Below are 13,843 nucleotides of genomic sequence, written 5' to 3'. Positions count from 1 at the left end.
ATTAAACGAGGCCACAGACATCTTTTTTTTCCCAGAAACAACAAAACAAAATAACAGCAACCACAGGCTTGATGTACACTAAGAAAAACGTAAATACAAATAAATTATTTGGATGACAAGAAATGGACTAAATCCTTTCAACCGGTGGCGCTACAGTGTTTTTCTTAATGCAGAAAAGCGACTCTGCTGTTGTACGAACAGCTAAGTGTGCGAGGCACTTTTGGGAGTTATAGTCGGAAAGATGCTGCCCAAACCCCTCCCTAAATATACACACCTGTAGCTAAAGAAGAGATTCTGTTGGAACCTCAAAGCCTGTCAAATGCCAACTTTGTTAGTCAAAGAAACAATCGCCAGGATTTGCAACACACTTGTATTTGTACACAAAATCCAAACCTGAAGAGATTTTTTTGTTGTATTCATATTTACAGAATCCTTCAAGATGACTAGGGCAATTATGATATGCTACTAGCTATCCAAATTTAACATTTATGTCATGCCGTCAGTGGAATTTGAACATGTTTTTGTATAGATCATCATTGTCTTAAACTAAAACAAATGGTGCAAAAAGTAAAATAAAAAGGAGGAACTTTGTATAAATACTACGGCATTGTTTCCAACTTTTTTCTTTTTACAAACTAAATTTGTTTGCAAAAATCTTAATTATGCTCCATGATGAATACAATTAAAAGTTTAAATAACTTTCCAATCCCAATCCAATTCTTTACATGAGATAAGCTGAACTGGAGGCCAGTATGTTTCCACTCTTAAAACTCACTGAGGAGTGTTTTTTTTTTTTTTTTTTTTTTTTAATTTTAATATACCTCAGCTACTGGGAGGCCTGCAACCCAGTGTATCAAGCTGGCTGTCCGCGCAAGTGTGCACATTTCCATACACTGACAACCTTGGCAAATAACATTGAAAGTGGAAGAGAAGACATACAAAAAGCCAAATCTTCAGCACTATCATCCTGTTAACACCTTCTTTACCACCTTCTCTGTCTTTCTCTCTCTAGCACCAGAACACCAAAACATCTGATAGCATCTCAAGCTGATTTTGGTGAAACCTGCTGTGTGTGCTGACTGACGTAGACGGACATGGGAATTTGGTCAAATAATTAAGCTCACATGTAAATGTAAATTCCATTAACAATGCAGTGGACGATGCAGCTTTTTGTGGCCTTCACGCTTCATTCTCAGTCTGCGGTGGTATGTTGTTAGCTGAAACCATGGGGTCCTGTTTGCGAGTCATTCGGTCCAGCTCGGCCTGGACATCAGTCAAACCCGGCTTCTGTCCTTGTAAACAAAAGGGAGACAAAGCCCAAAAGTAATCTCCTGTAGCTTCTGTACAAGTTCATAAAAAGCAGTTTTCTGAGGCCAGCAAGCAGATGAATGGAGGTTGGAAGGTGATGCAATCCCATGCTCAAAGGCTGGTGGCTCGCTGCCACACTTAAGACATGCAAAATAAATCATCAGGCAAAGAGAATGCGTGCGCATGCATTATCCTTTCAGCTGTGTCAATGCTGGTAAAATAGGTACATTTTAGTGGTCTCGTATACAAAATAGATGTGTTATGGATGTAAAAACAACTATCTGCAACTCTTAAAAAAAACAAAAAAGAAAAGGTTATTTGAGTAATGTAGTGGTGTACCATAATACAAAATGTCAACTTCATTTAATGGTAATGACTGGAGGCTTGGTGTATACATGCCTGTCACATGTTTTTTCACATGTCAGAAGGTCAAAGGAAATCTTTTCCCCCATTTTAACATTTTTGTTCATGCTGTAGAGATAAAACTCCACATAGCAAAACGATCCATTCCCATCGAACCCCATATCTGTTAACCTGTACCCGTAAGAGCCAAACTTCACCAAAAAAAATTCTGCTTTCATAAAAACAAAACAGTTCTAGCTGTTGTTCTGCAGTGCGATCTGAGTGTTTGTACCTGTTTTCTTGGCAGAGCCTTGCACTCCAGCTCCAACAGCTCCACTTCCAGGGCTCCCTGGTGAACCTGTCTTTTTACTCAACAGGCTGTTGAAGAAGTTGGCCAGTACTCCCTCATTGGCAGCCCCTGCTGTGGCAGAAATATGGAGAGGGACATCATTACCAACATCAATGACCTCCAATATTATATCAGCATTAAATGTTTTATGGGGTTGAACATATTTTAATAGGCTCATTGTCAGCGACAGTGGAGAAAACAGTTAGCTTTTCAACTGTAATTTTGAAATGACTACATCTGTTGTGTTGTAAGTTCACATTATTTCATACTCATTCTAAAAAATATGTATCCCTAAAAATGATGTGGTGTAGAGGGTGGGGCTGTCCTGTGCATGAACACACAATTTGTCAACATTAATAAAGTCAACGCTTGAATGATTATATTCACTACCGCTTGGGGGCAGTATTTAAACCACAGTGATAAATAATTTCTGCTTGGTTAAACGTTGCCAATAGTAGTAAATCTGGAAACGTTTGTAAAGGGCATTCCGGGTTTTGAGGATAAAATATTGTTGCTCATCCTCAGCTTTGGAACGTAAAGAATATTTTACCTTTCATGTTGGCATCAGGCTTTTTGACAGCAGCCATTGGAGAGCCACTGGTCAGTGTGGGCTGGCCAGCACGTCCTGCAGGCCTTGGAGAACCTGACGCTGTCCGCCCTGGAGACTCCTGCATGACAGAAATCAGAGAGAGATGTAATGTAATCACAAATTTATAGCTGGAATGATCTACTGACAAATGACTGTACGCAAAATAGTGTTTCAAGACTTCCAAGTGATGACACTTACAGTTGCTCCTCTTGTTGGCGTGGCTGGCTGTTTGGCTAACAAAGACTGTCAAAACAAGTAACAGGATATTTCAGATGAGGCTCATTAAGAGGAATTACATTTTTGTCATGATTAACATGACAGTCACTGTCACACCAGACCAGTCATTTCAAGCATTGTGGATCAGAACCTGTTCGTTCTCGATAAGAACGCTTGCTTTTGTGCCTAATTATGTTGCTTGATCTAATGTTCAGTAGGACTTGCCGTCAGTACAATTTCAAGTGTCATCAAAAATATATAATAAAAATGATGTATAAATTCAACCTTCTACACTTTATAGAAAAACTGCACCTTTTTTGGAATTTTGCCCATTATCCACAATCCTTATGTGAGACATGAACACATAGCTTTCTCTTTTCTGTGTGTTCTAAAAGATTTGTTTTAATTACAGTTTTCCTTTAAGGAGTATTCATAAAACATACCTGCTGCTTCATCAGAAACACCTGCTCATCCTCAGCGTTTATTTCTTTGTCATGAACCAGCTGTTGGGAACATAATAATGAAACACCGTAAGAGGTATCAGTGGCAACATAGACTTTGGACTGTAGTGATCGATTGCCATACCTTTCGTATTGGAGGTTTAGTGATAAAATCTTCAAATGGATCTTCAGGTCTGACTGTTGTAATGTTTTCATGCAAAATGCTGATTTTCTTCTCATTATCCCATCCCGATGGACTGCAAAAATATAATAAAAACCTAATTTTTTATGTATTTTTTTTTTTAAGTCAGCTCTTGTATCCAATGTGTTCCATTATATTTCAAAAATAGAAATTTAGTGGAACATAGCACAAGGTGCACAGACTCTCTGCCTAGCTGATTCAATTATGAACAGTAGCATGTGAGTCAATGACCAGAATACCCAGAGAAAGATAAATGTAACTTACATGAACACTGCATCCTTCTCCACTACTAGGGCTGGACTGGAAAACTGAAAGTCATACAACTTATGTACAATATATTTGTAAAGTAGATCCAGATTCTTTTCCTCCTTTACTGAGGTGTAGATTAGGCCAGCTCCATCTGTTTAGTTGGGTTAAGATATAAAGTAGGTGGAAGTAGAAGTTACAAGGTAAATATTGTTATCATAAGCGACTATTCAAATGTCAAGGACAACACACAGAAGGATACATTGTAAGCAAAATCGCCTAACGTGGGACTGGATGAAATCAAAGTGCTCTTCTCTGAAGTCATGTTCCTTTTCTAATACGCTGACTGAGTCACACTGTAGATTAGAGAAAGAGAATGAATGCATGTGGGAAAAATATCACAAATAATACATTAACATCTTAAATAAAATGATGCACTTTAACAAGAAGAGTTATTTAACATATTTGTTGCGCTAGGTATAACAGTATTGATACCGAAAATTCAGTGGTGAGCTGAATGCAGTGCAACAGTGGCCCTGGGATTATCATTGTTTTTGTGTAATTGCTGTAGTCCTGAGGGCAGCAGTTTAAAAGAAAAATAAAGTCTATTTTAAGGCAGTTTAATGCTCTTTCAGGAGCGCATAATACTTTACATGTTAATGAAATGTGTGAAAGAACAGCTGAACTGGTTTTAAGTAGCCATGTTTTCTCTACCACCAAACATTTTGTGACCAGTTCTAGGGATTTACTGTCCACACTGCCACACCCACATGGAACGGTCTCCAATCTTCTTCTTGTAAGCTGATTTTGCTTCTCAGGAGCCCCTGTTGAGCTCATTCTGGCAAAGTTCTATAGTACAGACCTGAAGGCATTATTGCAGTCCTTAAGGAAGATTAGGGCATCTGCAGTCATATGTGCTTCTGGGTGGTTTTACATGGATGTTTGTAATGATGCAGAATACAACTGAAGTGTTGCGTGTGGTTAAAAAAAACACCCCATGCCAGAGTTTCAAGACATTTCCACGGCTAGAGTGGAACCACCATTACTTTTTTTTCAAGGGCAAAGAACACAAAGAATCACACTGACCAAGTTGATATCAGCATGTTGCCGTGTAGTCATAGGAATATTGAGTCATGTGTTTGTTCCCCTGGTAACAAAAAGTAGGATTCTTTGTGTGTACAGGCAATAATACCTGTAGAGAAAGAGTACTATTTTTTTTAAATAGTATTTTTTTTTAAAATTCTTAAACCTATTGTATGGATAGGTTTCATATTCCAGCACAGGGCCACTTATATCCTTAAATATGGAGGAGGAAAAAGTTGCAAAATCTAAAAATAGTTACAGCAATGTTTCTTTTCATTTGAGATGCTCGATATTGATTTCTTTAACAATGTCCAGCACTTCATTACCGATATCAATATCAACAGTTACATATATAGGCAGCAGCTCTTCCCTCAAGCTAATGTGGTGTGAGCACATTATGCTTCTTTTAAGGTGATGCCACTGCCACTGGATGCATTTCACAAAAAAACTGTCTGTGCAAAATGAGACAAATACTGCATTTTACAATACAATTGACAGAAAAAGTACCAAACCGCTGCATATGACACCAAGTGATTCTTCCTGAGTAGTGCTATTAGATTTACATTACAACCCTCTCACATACTGTAATCAGCACCTTTATGTCATGTTGCACCTGACCGGATGATCTTTAGTTTTCTCGTCATTTCCTGTTTTGTGCACTTATTTTGGTTTTCTGTTTCCCGTTTGGCATGGTGACTGCTTTGCGTTTGCTAGAAAGCTCCTGCAGCGGTACATGTTTCTCATTAGTAGTCAGCACAACTATTTAGCTGGAGCCACATTACAAACAAAGACCAAAATGTAACACTTTACAGTCATTGCAAATTACATATATACAAACCAAAGGCGAAAATTAGAAATAATTCCAGACAGTGGACATACTGAGCTTGTCAATCTGTGGAGCATGTCATCATTCGCATGTTGATATAAGAATCGGCAGAAAAAACGATACTGATATGATTCGATACCTCATTTTTATGTCAATATCGGCCGGCTGATATTATCGGACATCCTTACTTTTCATTCAGTTTGAACTTTTTTTGTAGGTGGACCAGGTGTCTAGGTACCCCAGAAACGGTCATGACAGTAGTGGTGGAGATCAGAGGAATTATCAAATAAAAAACAAAATGTAAAAACATGTAATTTTAACCGTTTCTTTTGAAATGACTGCTGTGACGATATCACAAAATATTTAAGAGATCTTGATGTTGACAATCTGTCTGGAAAAGCACTATCAGAGCCCACAGACAGAAAAGGCATATTCACTATTTAATGGTCACACCTAGCATGTGAAGCACTGCTGACAGCAAGGCACTTTCAGCAGAGGTCTTTGCCTACAGGCTTACCAGGAAAGTACAGTATAATGGTAGCTTTTTATCACAAGCAAGTCTGTGACAAAGCACAACACCAAAGTAAAAGCTTGTATAAAAAGGTACAAGGGGAAGGAACACATTTTACATTGGTGAGTGAGAGACTGCCTGCTCTTGAGGATTCCAGGGCCGATCAGTAAAATCCAGCAATGGAATAAGTTGCCAAGATAGTAATGTATTTTGGCGAAACTCAAGAGAGATGTGGCAGATGTTCCAGGAGAACCTCAGGAAAATCATTTTGTGGAGTGAAGGGAGGCTAGATATCACTAAGGACGTGACTTTAACAGTAGATTTAACCGTTAACCTTGTCTGAGAAACAAAGCACCTGGAAGAACTTCTAATCATTAAAAGCCTCTGTTCTGGGGTCATGTTTTAAAGAGGACATAACACAGTAAGTGTGCTGCTTTCCAGCACACTTGTGCTGCACTTTTTAGAAGAGGAAACAACATGCCTAACTTAAATAATAAAAAAGTAGAAGCATTTGCTATCTGTCATATGTACTGTATATGACATATTTGAGTCAAAGATATTCAGTAGTCTGAATCACAAAGATACACGAAGGAACACAGTATATTACCTTTGTACAAACAATTAGCACTGGAATGCCCAGATTGTGTGTGAGTGTATTGTCCCCAAGTGGTAGCACAACAGCCTCGTCTTCCCCTGCTGTCATGGCCCGTCTCTGTGGGGAGGCTGGCATGGCATCCTCTGGTTCTGTATACTCCTGGAACGCTTTCACCACTAACACAAAGACAAGAGGAAGAATACATGAGCTTTGAAACATACCACTGAGATCCAGCAATGGAGAAAGTTGGAAAAAAAACCTTACATGTTTAATCACATAGGCCGTAATGCACTTTATATTAAAGTGCACATTATCTGGCTGAATTATGCTGACAAACAAAGTAAAAGGTGTCCATCAGTCTCATCAAAATATAGGTGTACGGGGTCTGAGCAACATAATTGAAAACATTTGTGCATTTCTTGATCTGTGTTGTTGTATGGACATAAGGAAAAACAAATATTTAGTGTTCTTGAGGTCTGCATCCTTGAAGAATCTCTTCATCCCTGACTTAGCCTCTTTGGAAAGTGTTTGGAAAAGTGCTCCCTAATATGATTTGAGATAACATTGATGCTATTTAAAATGTCAAGGCAAAAACTTTTAAAAAGCTAAACTAAACAGAAATAGGGAAGCGTTGCTTTGCAACTCCTGCTGTTAAAACCTTTAAGGGTGTGTGTGTCTGCTTAGATGCAGGAAGCTTTGGCCTACTTCCTCAGAAGCTTGTAAATGTAGCAAGGGAGAGGCCACAGCATCAGATTAACTTGCACTTTGGAGCCAATCCTTGATGTAAAGATGGGATTTAGTACATGGGGCAACAATTAGGAACATATCCCACCCTAGAAGGATGCCTCCTTGGTATTGAGGGGAATATACAGGAACATTTCGCACAAAAAAGAAATTAGAATTCACTTGTTATAAACGCTGACAAGTGGAATTCATTCATTCTTTTTAAAAGGTGGACAGGAAACTCAGCCGAGGCCAACCCCCCAGTCTCCAAGGCAGAAAATCTGACAAACTGTTTGCATCTGTTGTGTATAGTGCATTTAAATAAACTGCTTCCCAAAACAGTCAATGTGTTCATAAATAAAGATGACATACTTCAATGCTTTCATTAGAAGGTTAACTGACAAAACTGAATCTGATGACTTAGATGTTTCTTTCGAGGGTTCAAATACTGTATAAGTTTTCTTTGAGTCTCGTCAAAACAACATTCCAAAGATATCATTCCTAAGGCTTCATTGCTTAACATTGTGGCAGGAGTACTTTTTTCTGTCATTTTAGGGCTGGTCCTGTAATTTAACTCCAGCATCCACTTTCAGAACATTCAGCCCACAGACTGAATTCAGGACAAGCCAATGCCTCAGTTGTCGGGGAGGAGAACCATGATGCAAGAGGGCTGCAAGATCCCTTGGATCGGCGCCACTCACACAAACTTCCTGCCTGTCTCGCTCATACACATCCACAAATATAATCTGAATCAGTCTCACTAGAAATCAAAGATGTCATGCTGGGAAACAATTTGTCTGGATGATTATCTCACCATGTGGTGGATAGGGTCTCGGTGCTGAAATTAGACAAGTCAACGTGAACTAAATATGACTGCCTCAAAAATAAACATAAAGAGTACTTACAATACACTACACATGTTATAAACAATATGAAGGCAAATAATGACGTACAATAAAAGGTTAATATGCTGGAAATATCAGTATTTACTTCCCAGTGCTTGATAGGAAGTATCCAACTATCATTGTTCCTAGGGGTGTCCCGATCCACATTTTTTGCCTTCCGATTCGATCCGATTTTTTTTTTATAGTCTTGCCGATCCGTTCCCGAGCCCAACCAAAGTATTGCTGAATTTACTTTTTTGTTACACAGCATGGCCAACAATATTGTTTGGCTTTTTTAACAAACCTCTGCGAGTCAGGTCCCTAATCCAATAAGAGTTGCATCCAATAAAAGAAAAAGTCCAAAAAATAAAGCACAGGTGTCAAACACAAGGCCCGGGGGCCATATGTGGCCTGCCACATCATTTTATGTGGCCCGCGAAACCTCGGGAATAATGCATATCAATAATGCACTTCACCTTTGTCCTTCAAAATGTATTTGATCCGTCATTTTGACAGAAAAATGTTACTGCATGGAGTTCTTCTAAACGTCAGTATTGTCTAATCATGCAGCAAGATATTCCATGCATTTTTCAAAAATAAATACTTGAATGTCTGCTTGTCACCATGACATTCTCACTTTACTACTCATTTTACGTAAAGCAAGTTATCCATCAATTTGTTTGTACAACTATAATAATCAAATGCATGGGCAATTGTGTAATAATATCATGAGGTTCTATTCATATTTATTTTCATATATACTGACAGTTACAAGTGGCCCTCTGAGGGCAGCCGTAACTGCGATGTGGCCCTCAATGAAAATGAGTTTGACACCCCTGCAATAGAAAAAAATAGGCGCGCAAAATACTTTTAGGGTAGGACTAATCATTTTACATTGTTATAGATCAATTTGTGGTGTGATTTAGAATATGACTTTTTTTTTTTTTTAAACAAACTCTCTTCAGCACATTAGTCATTTATTGACGGTCCATAGTGTAAACAATCAGCGTTTAGAGCAGCACTTCCCGTGCAAGCAGTGGCGGTACAACATTTTGTACTATTTGACACAAACCTACATTTAATTTGATGCCTGTTTTAGACTAACATGAACACACGGGAAATGAATTGTTCAATAATATATTAAGTTCAAAATAACAATTAACAAAATAACAATTTTTATATTTTTGTTATAGAAGTCTATCCTGTATAAACAGTATAAATGCAGAGTCCAGGGTTAGGATAGCGCAGGTGTATCCAACTTGCAGCAGTATTAAAGCTACGTTGACAAAACAAAAGGAGAGGTGAGCTATTTAAATTGTACTTTATTTACAAAGCACATCTCCACTCAGTGTACTCATTTATCATTAAATACAGGTGCCATGTTTGAAGAGAACACTTCTAAAAATACTAAGGAGGTGAAGAAAATATTATTTGGTGAACTACTCAACATCAGCTGTTGAGCTACCTGTTGGAGACCCCTGTGATCGCGTCACTATCTAAAGCTGTACAAACTACTTGTTTCTGTTGAACAACTTCAACACATAACTAGTGTTTTCAAGACAAGCCATAAGTATTATAATGATGAAGAGAGAGAGAAAGATTGTTAAGTAACACTTTAAAAAAGTAAGTTGAGATGATGATGGATGATTAACGTAATCCATGAACGTAATAGCCACTTGTTTTTATTGGAGTGTTTTTTTTTCCTTAACAGAGTCAATTGTATTTTCGTTGAGGTTGTTTTGTCTTCTATTGTTTGTTTAATTTATTTAAAAGCTCTTGACATTCCAATTACAATGGTAAATACTCTTGAGAAATTAAAGTTTATTGCGTTTGATACGATGTACTCTCATTAGTATGCCATATAAATCATGAAAAAATTGTCTCAAAAAATGTTGTTACCAATATCGATTATCGACAATAATTTGTAGGATAATTATCGTCCAGCAAAATTTGTTATCGTGACAGGCCTAATGATATGTCTGGCAATTTTTTAAATAGAGGTATGTTTTATTTATTTATTTTGATCTACTTCATAAAAGACCACTTCAACATGAAGGCGGACAAGCGCAGTCTTTAAAACCACACAGGCTGAACTAAAACGTATCAAAAGTCCTATCTGTTCTCTGTCTTCGTGAGCTTGACATGACCACATCTAAATTTAACTGGAGATCATCATCTGCGCATGTCTCTTTCATTAATCTGGAGAACTTGCCCACGGCCAGAACACACTGCTGAGGATCACGGGCCTCTGACAATGACCTAGAATCAGTCATAACAACGTATAATATTATGCAATACTTGACTCCCATGATCCAATAGCTACCGCTGAGAAAATTTTAATCAAACATGGGGTGCACGCTTGTCATATTTGGTCCGGTTAAAATGGACTAGCGCTCGTTTGCTCTGCTAGCGCGGTTCATTTCGTCAAGTGGTCCAGGACCAACAGCACCAGACCAAACAGGTGGGCCGAGACTGACTGAGAAATGGGTCTCGGTCCACCTGTCAGCAACTCCAGTCCTGAGAGTGAACCCCACTGCACCAACGGACCAAAACACTGCATATGATGTCACCAAATGCGACCACAACCAAGCGATGCAACGCAAAACCCAACTGAAAGCTAAATGACAACCATCATAAAATAAGCGCTACATGTCAGCCCAAGAAGTGTGAACACAGTAGTTAAACACGTGACTCTTCTCAACAAAGGGGTAATGTTAATCATTACAATTGAAGTCGTCAGAAACACTGTATATCCTTGCAACACATCTCCGCAAACTTTGTCTTTAGATACTGTTCGCTACATCTCAGCAGGTAAAAAAATTCCGCCAAAAGCTCACAAGTGTATGAAACCCAAAAGACATCATGTTGATCGGGACGCGTGAGGTCGTCGGAGTATGTACACCTCACACACACTGTCTAATTGAAGGAGGATTGAGCCCGCTGACAAAAATAGTGTAAAAGAGTGTAAACGCAAACCAGATCGTACTCAAGTGACCATAAGATGACAATTCAAACACAATTACATGAAGTCAGCCATTACTTACTCTTGAGCTCCATTTCTCTCATGTCCTCAGGAGGGATCTTCAGTTTGTCCACATGGTCACGTAGCACACTGGCCCACTTCTCCAGTGACTCCATAATGGTCCAGGGCCGCGACATATCCGCAACAAACACAGCTAGGCAATCAGGTAGTGACTGAGCAGAAATTGCAAACTTAAGCAGGCCTTTGTGGTACAGGTCCCCATCCAGGATCCACACATTACACCGTGTAAGGTCTGCAAAAGAAAAATAATCAGCCAGTACAACTAATATGAATATGACCAAAACTAAATTATAGTTATAAACAGAAGAATTCACCATCCCGGTCTTCATCATGGACATTTAAGTATTGATATTCCAGTCCTCTTCCTTTCTTGTTGTGTTCAGACCCTTGAAGTTTGGACAGAAGTGTAGTTTTTCCTGATCCATCCTCCCCTTGAAAAACATCACACACATGAGCGATACTACTTTACAAGATGAATGAAATTCAGAGTACGCACTTGTTGACTCAACATAGGTTCAACATTTTCAAGCACCATCTCCTGATGTTATTGTCATAAGGTACAGTAGCTCACAATTACAAATTCTACACGTCTTTTGTTCCAAATATCACTCCGCCTATGTTCCTATGCCCAACCACCGCCACTTCTTAGTATATATTATTCATTATGTCCTCTACTCAGTCGCATAGAAGGAAGTGGAGTTGACATTGTTTTGCAGTCTAATGTGCTCCCTTCAGGCTTGACAACCACAAACACAATACAAGCACTGCAAAATCTCGGTCTTCCACACTGGTGGCTTTAGAAACACTTACCAAATACCAGAATATTTTTTCCTGATGGCAATTTTGAACTGGAACGGGTGGAAACTTCGCTCAGTATTGAGGTCCTAGAAGACAGGAGTGGGTTGAGTTCTTGACTGTTTGTCAATAAAAACAGGATTGAAGGGCGATGCAAACTGTCTCAACAAATATGGTGTGGCATTATATAACTCTCCAAGTGATAAAGGAACGTTTTCCAATCTGTTCTCTGCTGAAAGTGATGTCATCTCTACTGTTAGCTTCTTGTATCCTACACAAAAGTGGCAGCACTTAGCTTAGCTGTGACTCCACACAGACCAAGAAAAACCGATAGCAATCGTAGCTCTCGGAATTGACAGGGTGTTTAAAGAGTTGTCATTGTGTTAGCTATTATTTAAAATGTACAAGGTACAAACTATACAGAACAGTTAAACAGGCAGCTGTCACAAGTAAGGTTAGCATACGCCCAGCTTCAGTCTGTGCTAATGCTACTGTTAGCCGGGCCGGTGTTTGCCATGAAGCAAACACAGGTGACAAAGCAGGACCATAGCGGCTGTACATTTTCCGGCAGAACCTAACAGCTATTACACGACTAAAAGAATAGCTGGACTTGCCAAAGGTCTAGTCCTTCTTCCTCCTCGTTGTTGTTGTCGGCTGCCCCGGCTGCGCCCGGGAGTTGCTTCTCCAAAACGGGAGCCATCTTCTCTCTGTGCGAGCACAAAGGCAAGGCCCTGCTGCTTGGCCACCACTAGCACCGCCCTAGTCCAAGTGGCCACGGGTACGTTTCATTCTTTGACAGCCACTCGGCGCCAATACCGGAGCCTGGGCGGGACAGCTATAGACGGTAGAAAGTTAACCGTGGAAGTCAGGGATCGTCGTAAAAAAGGTGTCATGTGATTCAAATGTATTATATGCATTTAATACAAGACACGAATTTATGACATTTTTTTACATTTTAATTGTGGACATGCGTTTCTAGTATGTATTTTTCTACTTTTTATGTCATTTAGTGAAAATCTTTGTTATTTTAATTTCTACTTTATTTCTATTTTTGTTTATTTTTACATTACTGTTTATGTCAATGTAGACACAATTTGCATTAGCCACTTTTTATTTTGTATAGTATTTTAGTTGTTGTATTGAGATCGTCCAGTAGGTGGTGCAGTTGGGTTTTGTTGGAAAACACTGCAAGCTCTGGAGTTTCTCTTTTAATTTCAGGCCATCTTATTTCCACATTTTCTACAAAACAAAAGAAGCATAAGGTACATAGTATGGCTAACAGCATTATGCTTGTGGTTTGGAATACATCACATTTACCCCTTCTCCGAGTCTCAGCATATATAGTAAGTAAGTAAGTATATATATATATATATATATATATATATATATATATATATATATATATATATATATATATATATATATATATATATATATATATATATATATATATATATATATATATATATATATGTACTGTATATATATATATATATATATATAAATAAGTATATATAAGTATGTATATGTATGATAAACAACACCTTAAATAATAAAAAAAGGAACCAAGTAACAACTGACAGAAACATTGCACAATGAATAAATAAATGCAGAATGAATCCAACACAATTTAATCCATACCATACTAGATGCTAAATTTTATTGTATTTTATTGGCCCGTGGCACATTCT

The 13,843-nt window shown here is 38.4% G+C and overlaps 1 protein-coding gene across 4 annotated transcripts; it reads right to left on the bottom strand.

Annotated features, from left to right (window-relative positions):
- Nucleotides 1–784: 784 nt before the first annotated feature.
- On the bottom strand, nucleotides 785–12,934 carry dync1li2 (dynein, cytoplasmic 1, light intermediate chain 2). Of its 4 annotated transcripts, none has more exons than XM_054771372.1 (13): nucleotides 12,767–12,934; nucleotides 12,168–12,241; nucleotides 11,672–11,788; nucleotides 11,359–11,589; nucleotides 6,720–6,883; nucleotides 3,955–4,048; nucleotides 3,711–3,846; nucleotides 3,390–3,501; nucleotides 3,248–3,307; nucleotides 2,787–2,831; nucleotides 2,550–2,667; nucleotides 1,943–2,071; nucleotides 785–1,292 (listed from the first exon to the last, which is right to left on the bottom strand). In XM_054771372.1, the coding sequence occupies exons 1-13, from the start codon at nucleotides 12,850–12,852 to the stop codon at nucleotides 1,180–1,182; spliced, it is 1,479 nt and encodes a 492-aa protein (XP_054627347.1). In that variant the 5' UTR covers nucleotides 12,853–12,934; the 3' UTR covers nucleotides 785–1,179. The 4 variants fall into 4 exon arrangements, with proteins under 4 accessions (XP_054627347.1, XP_054627350.1, XP_054627348.1 ...); XM_054771375.1 differs by having other exon boundaries at nucleotides 785–1,287; XM_054771373.1 differs by having other exon boundaries at nucleotides 1,943–2,068.
- Between the last annotated feature and the right edge of the window lie 909 nt (nucleotides 12,935–13,843).

This window comes from Dunckerocampus dactyliophorus, chromosome 3 (assembly GCF_027744805.1).
Source record: "Dunckerocampus dactyliophorus isolate RoL2022-P2 chromosome 3, RoL_Ddac_1.1, whole genome shotgun sequence".
NCBI lineage: Eukaryota > Metazoa > Chordata > Actinopteri > Syngnathiformes > Syngnathidae > Dunckerocampus > Dunckerocampus dactyliophorus.
This window is presented reverse-complemented; position numbering and strand designations above follow the sequence as displayed.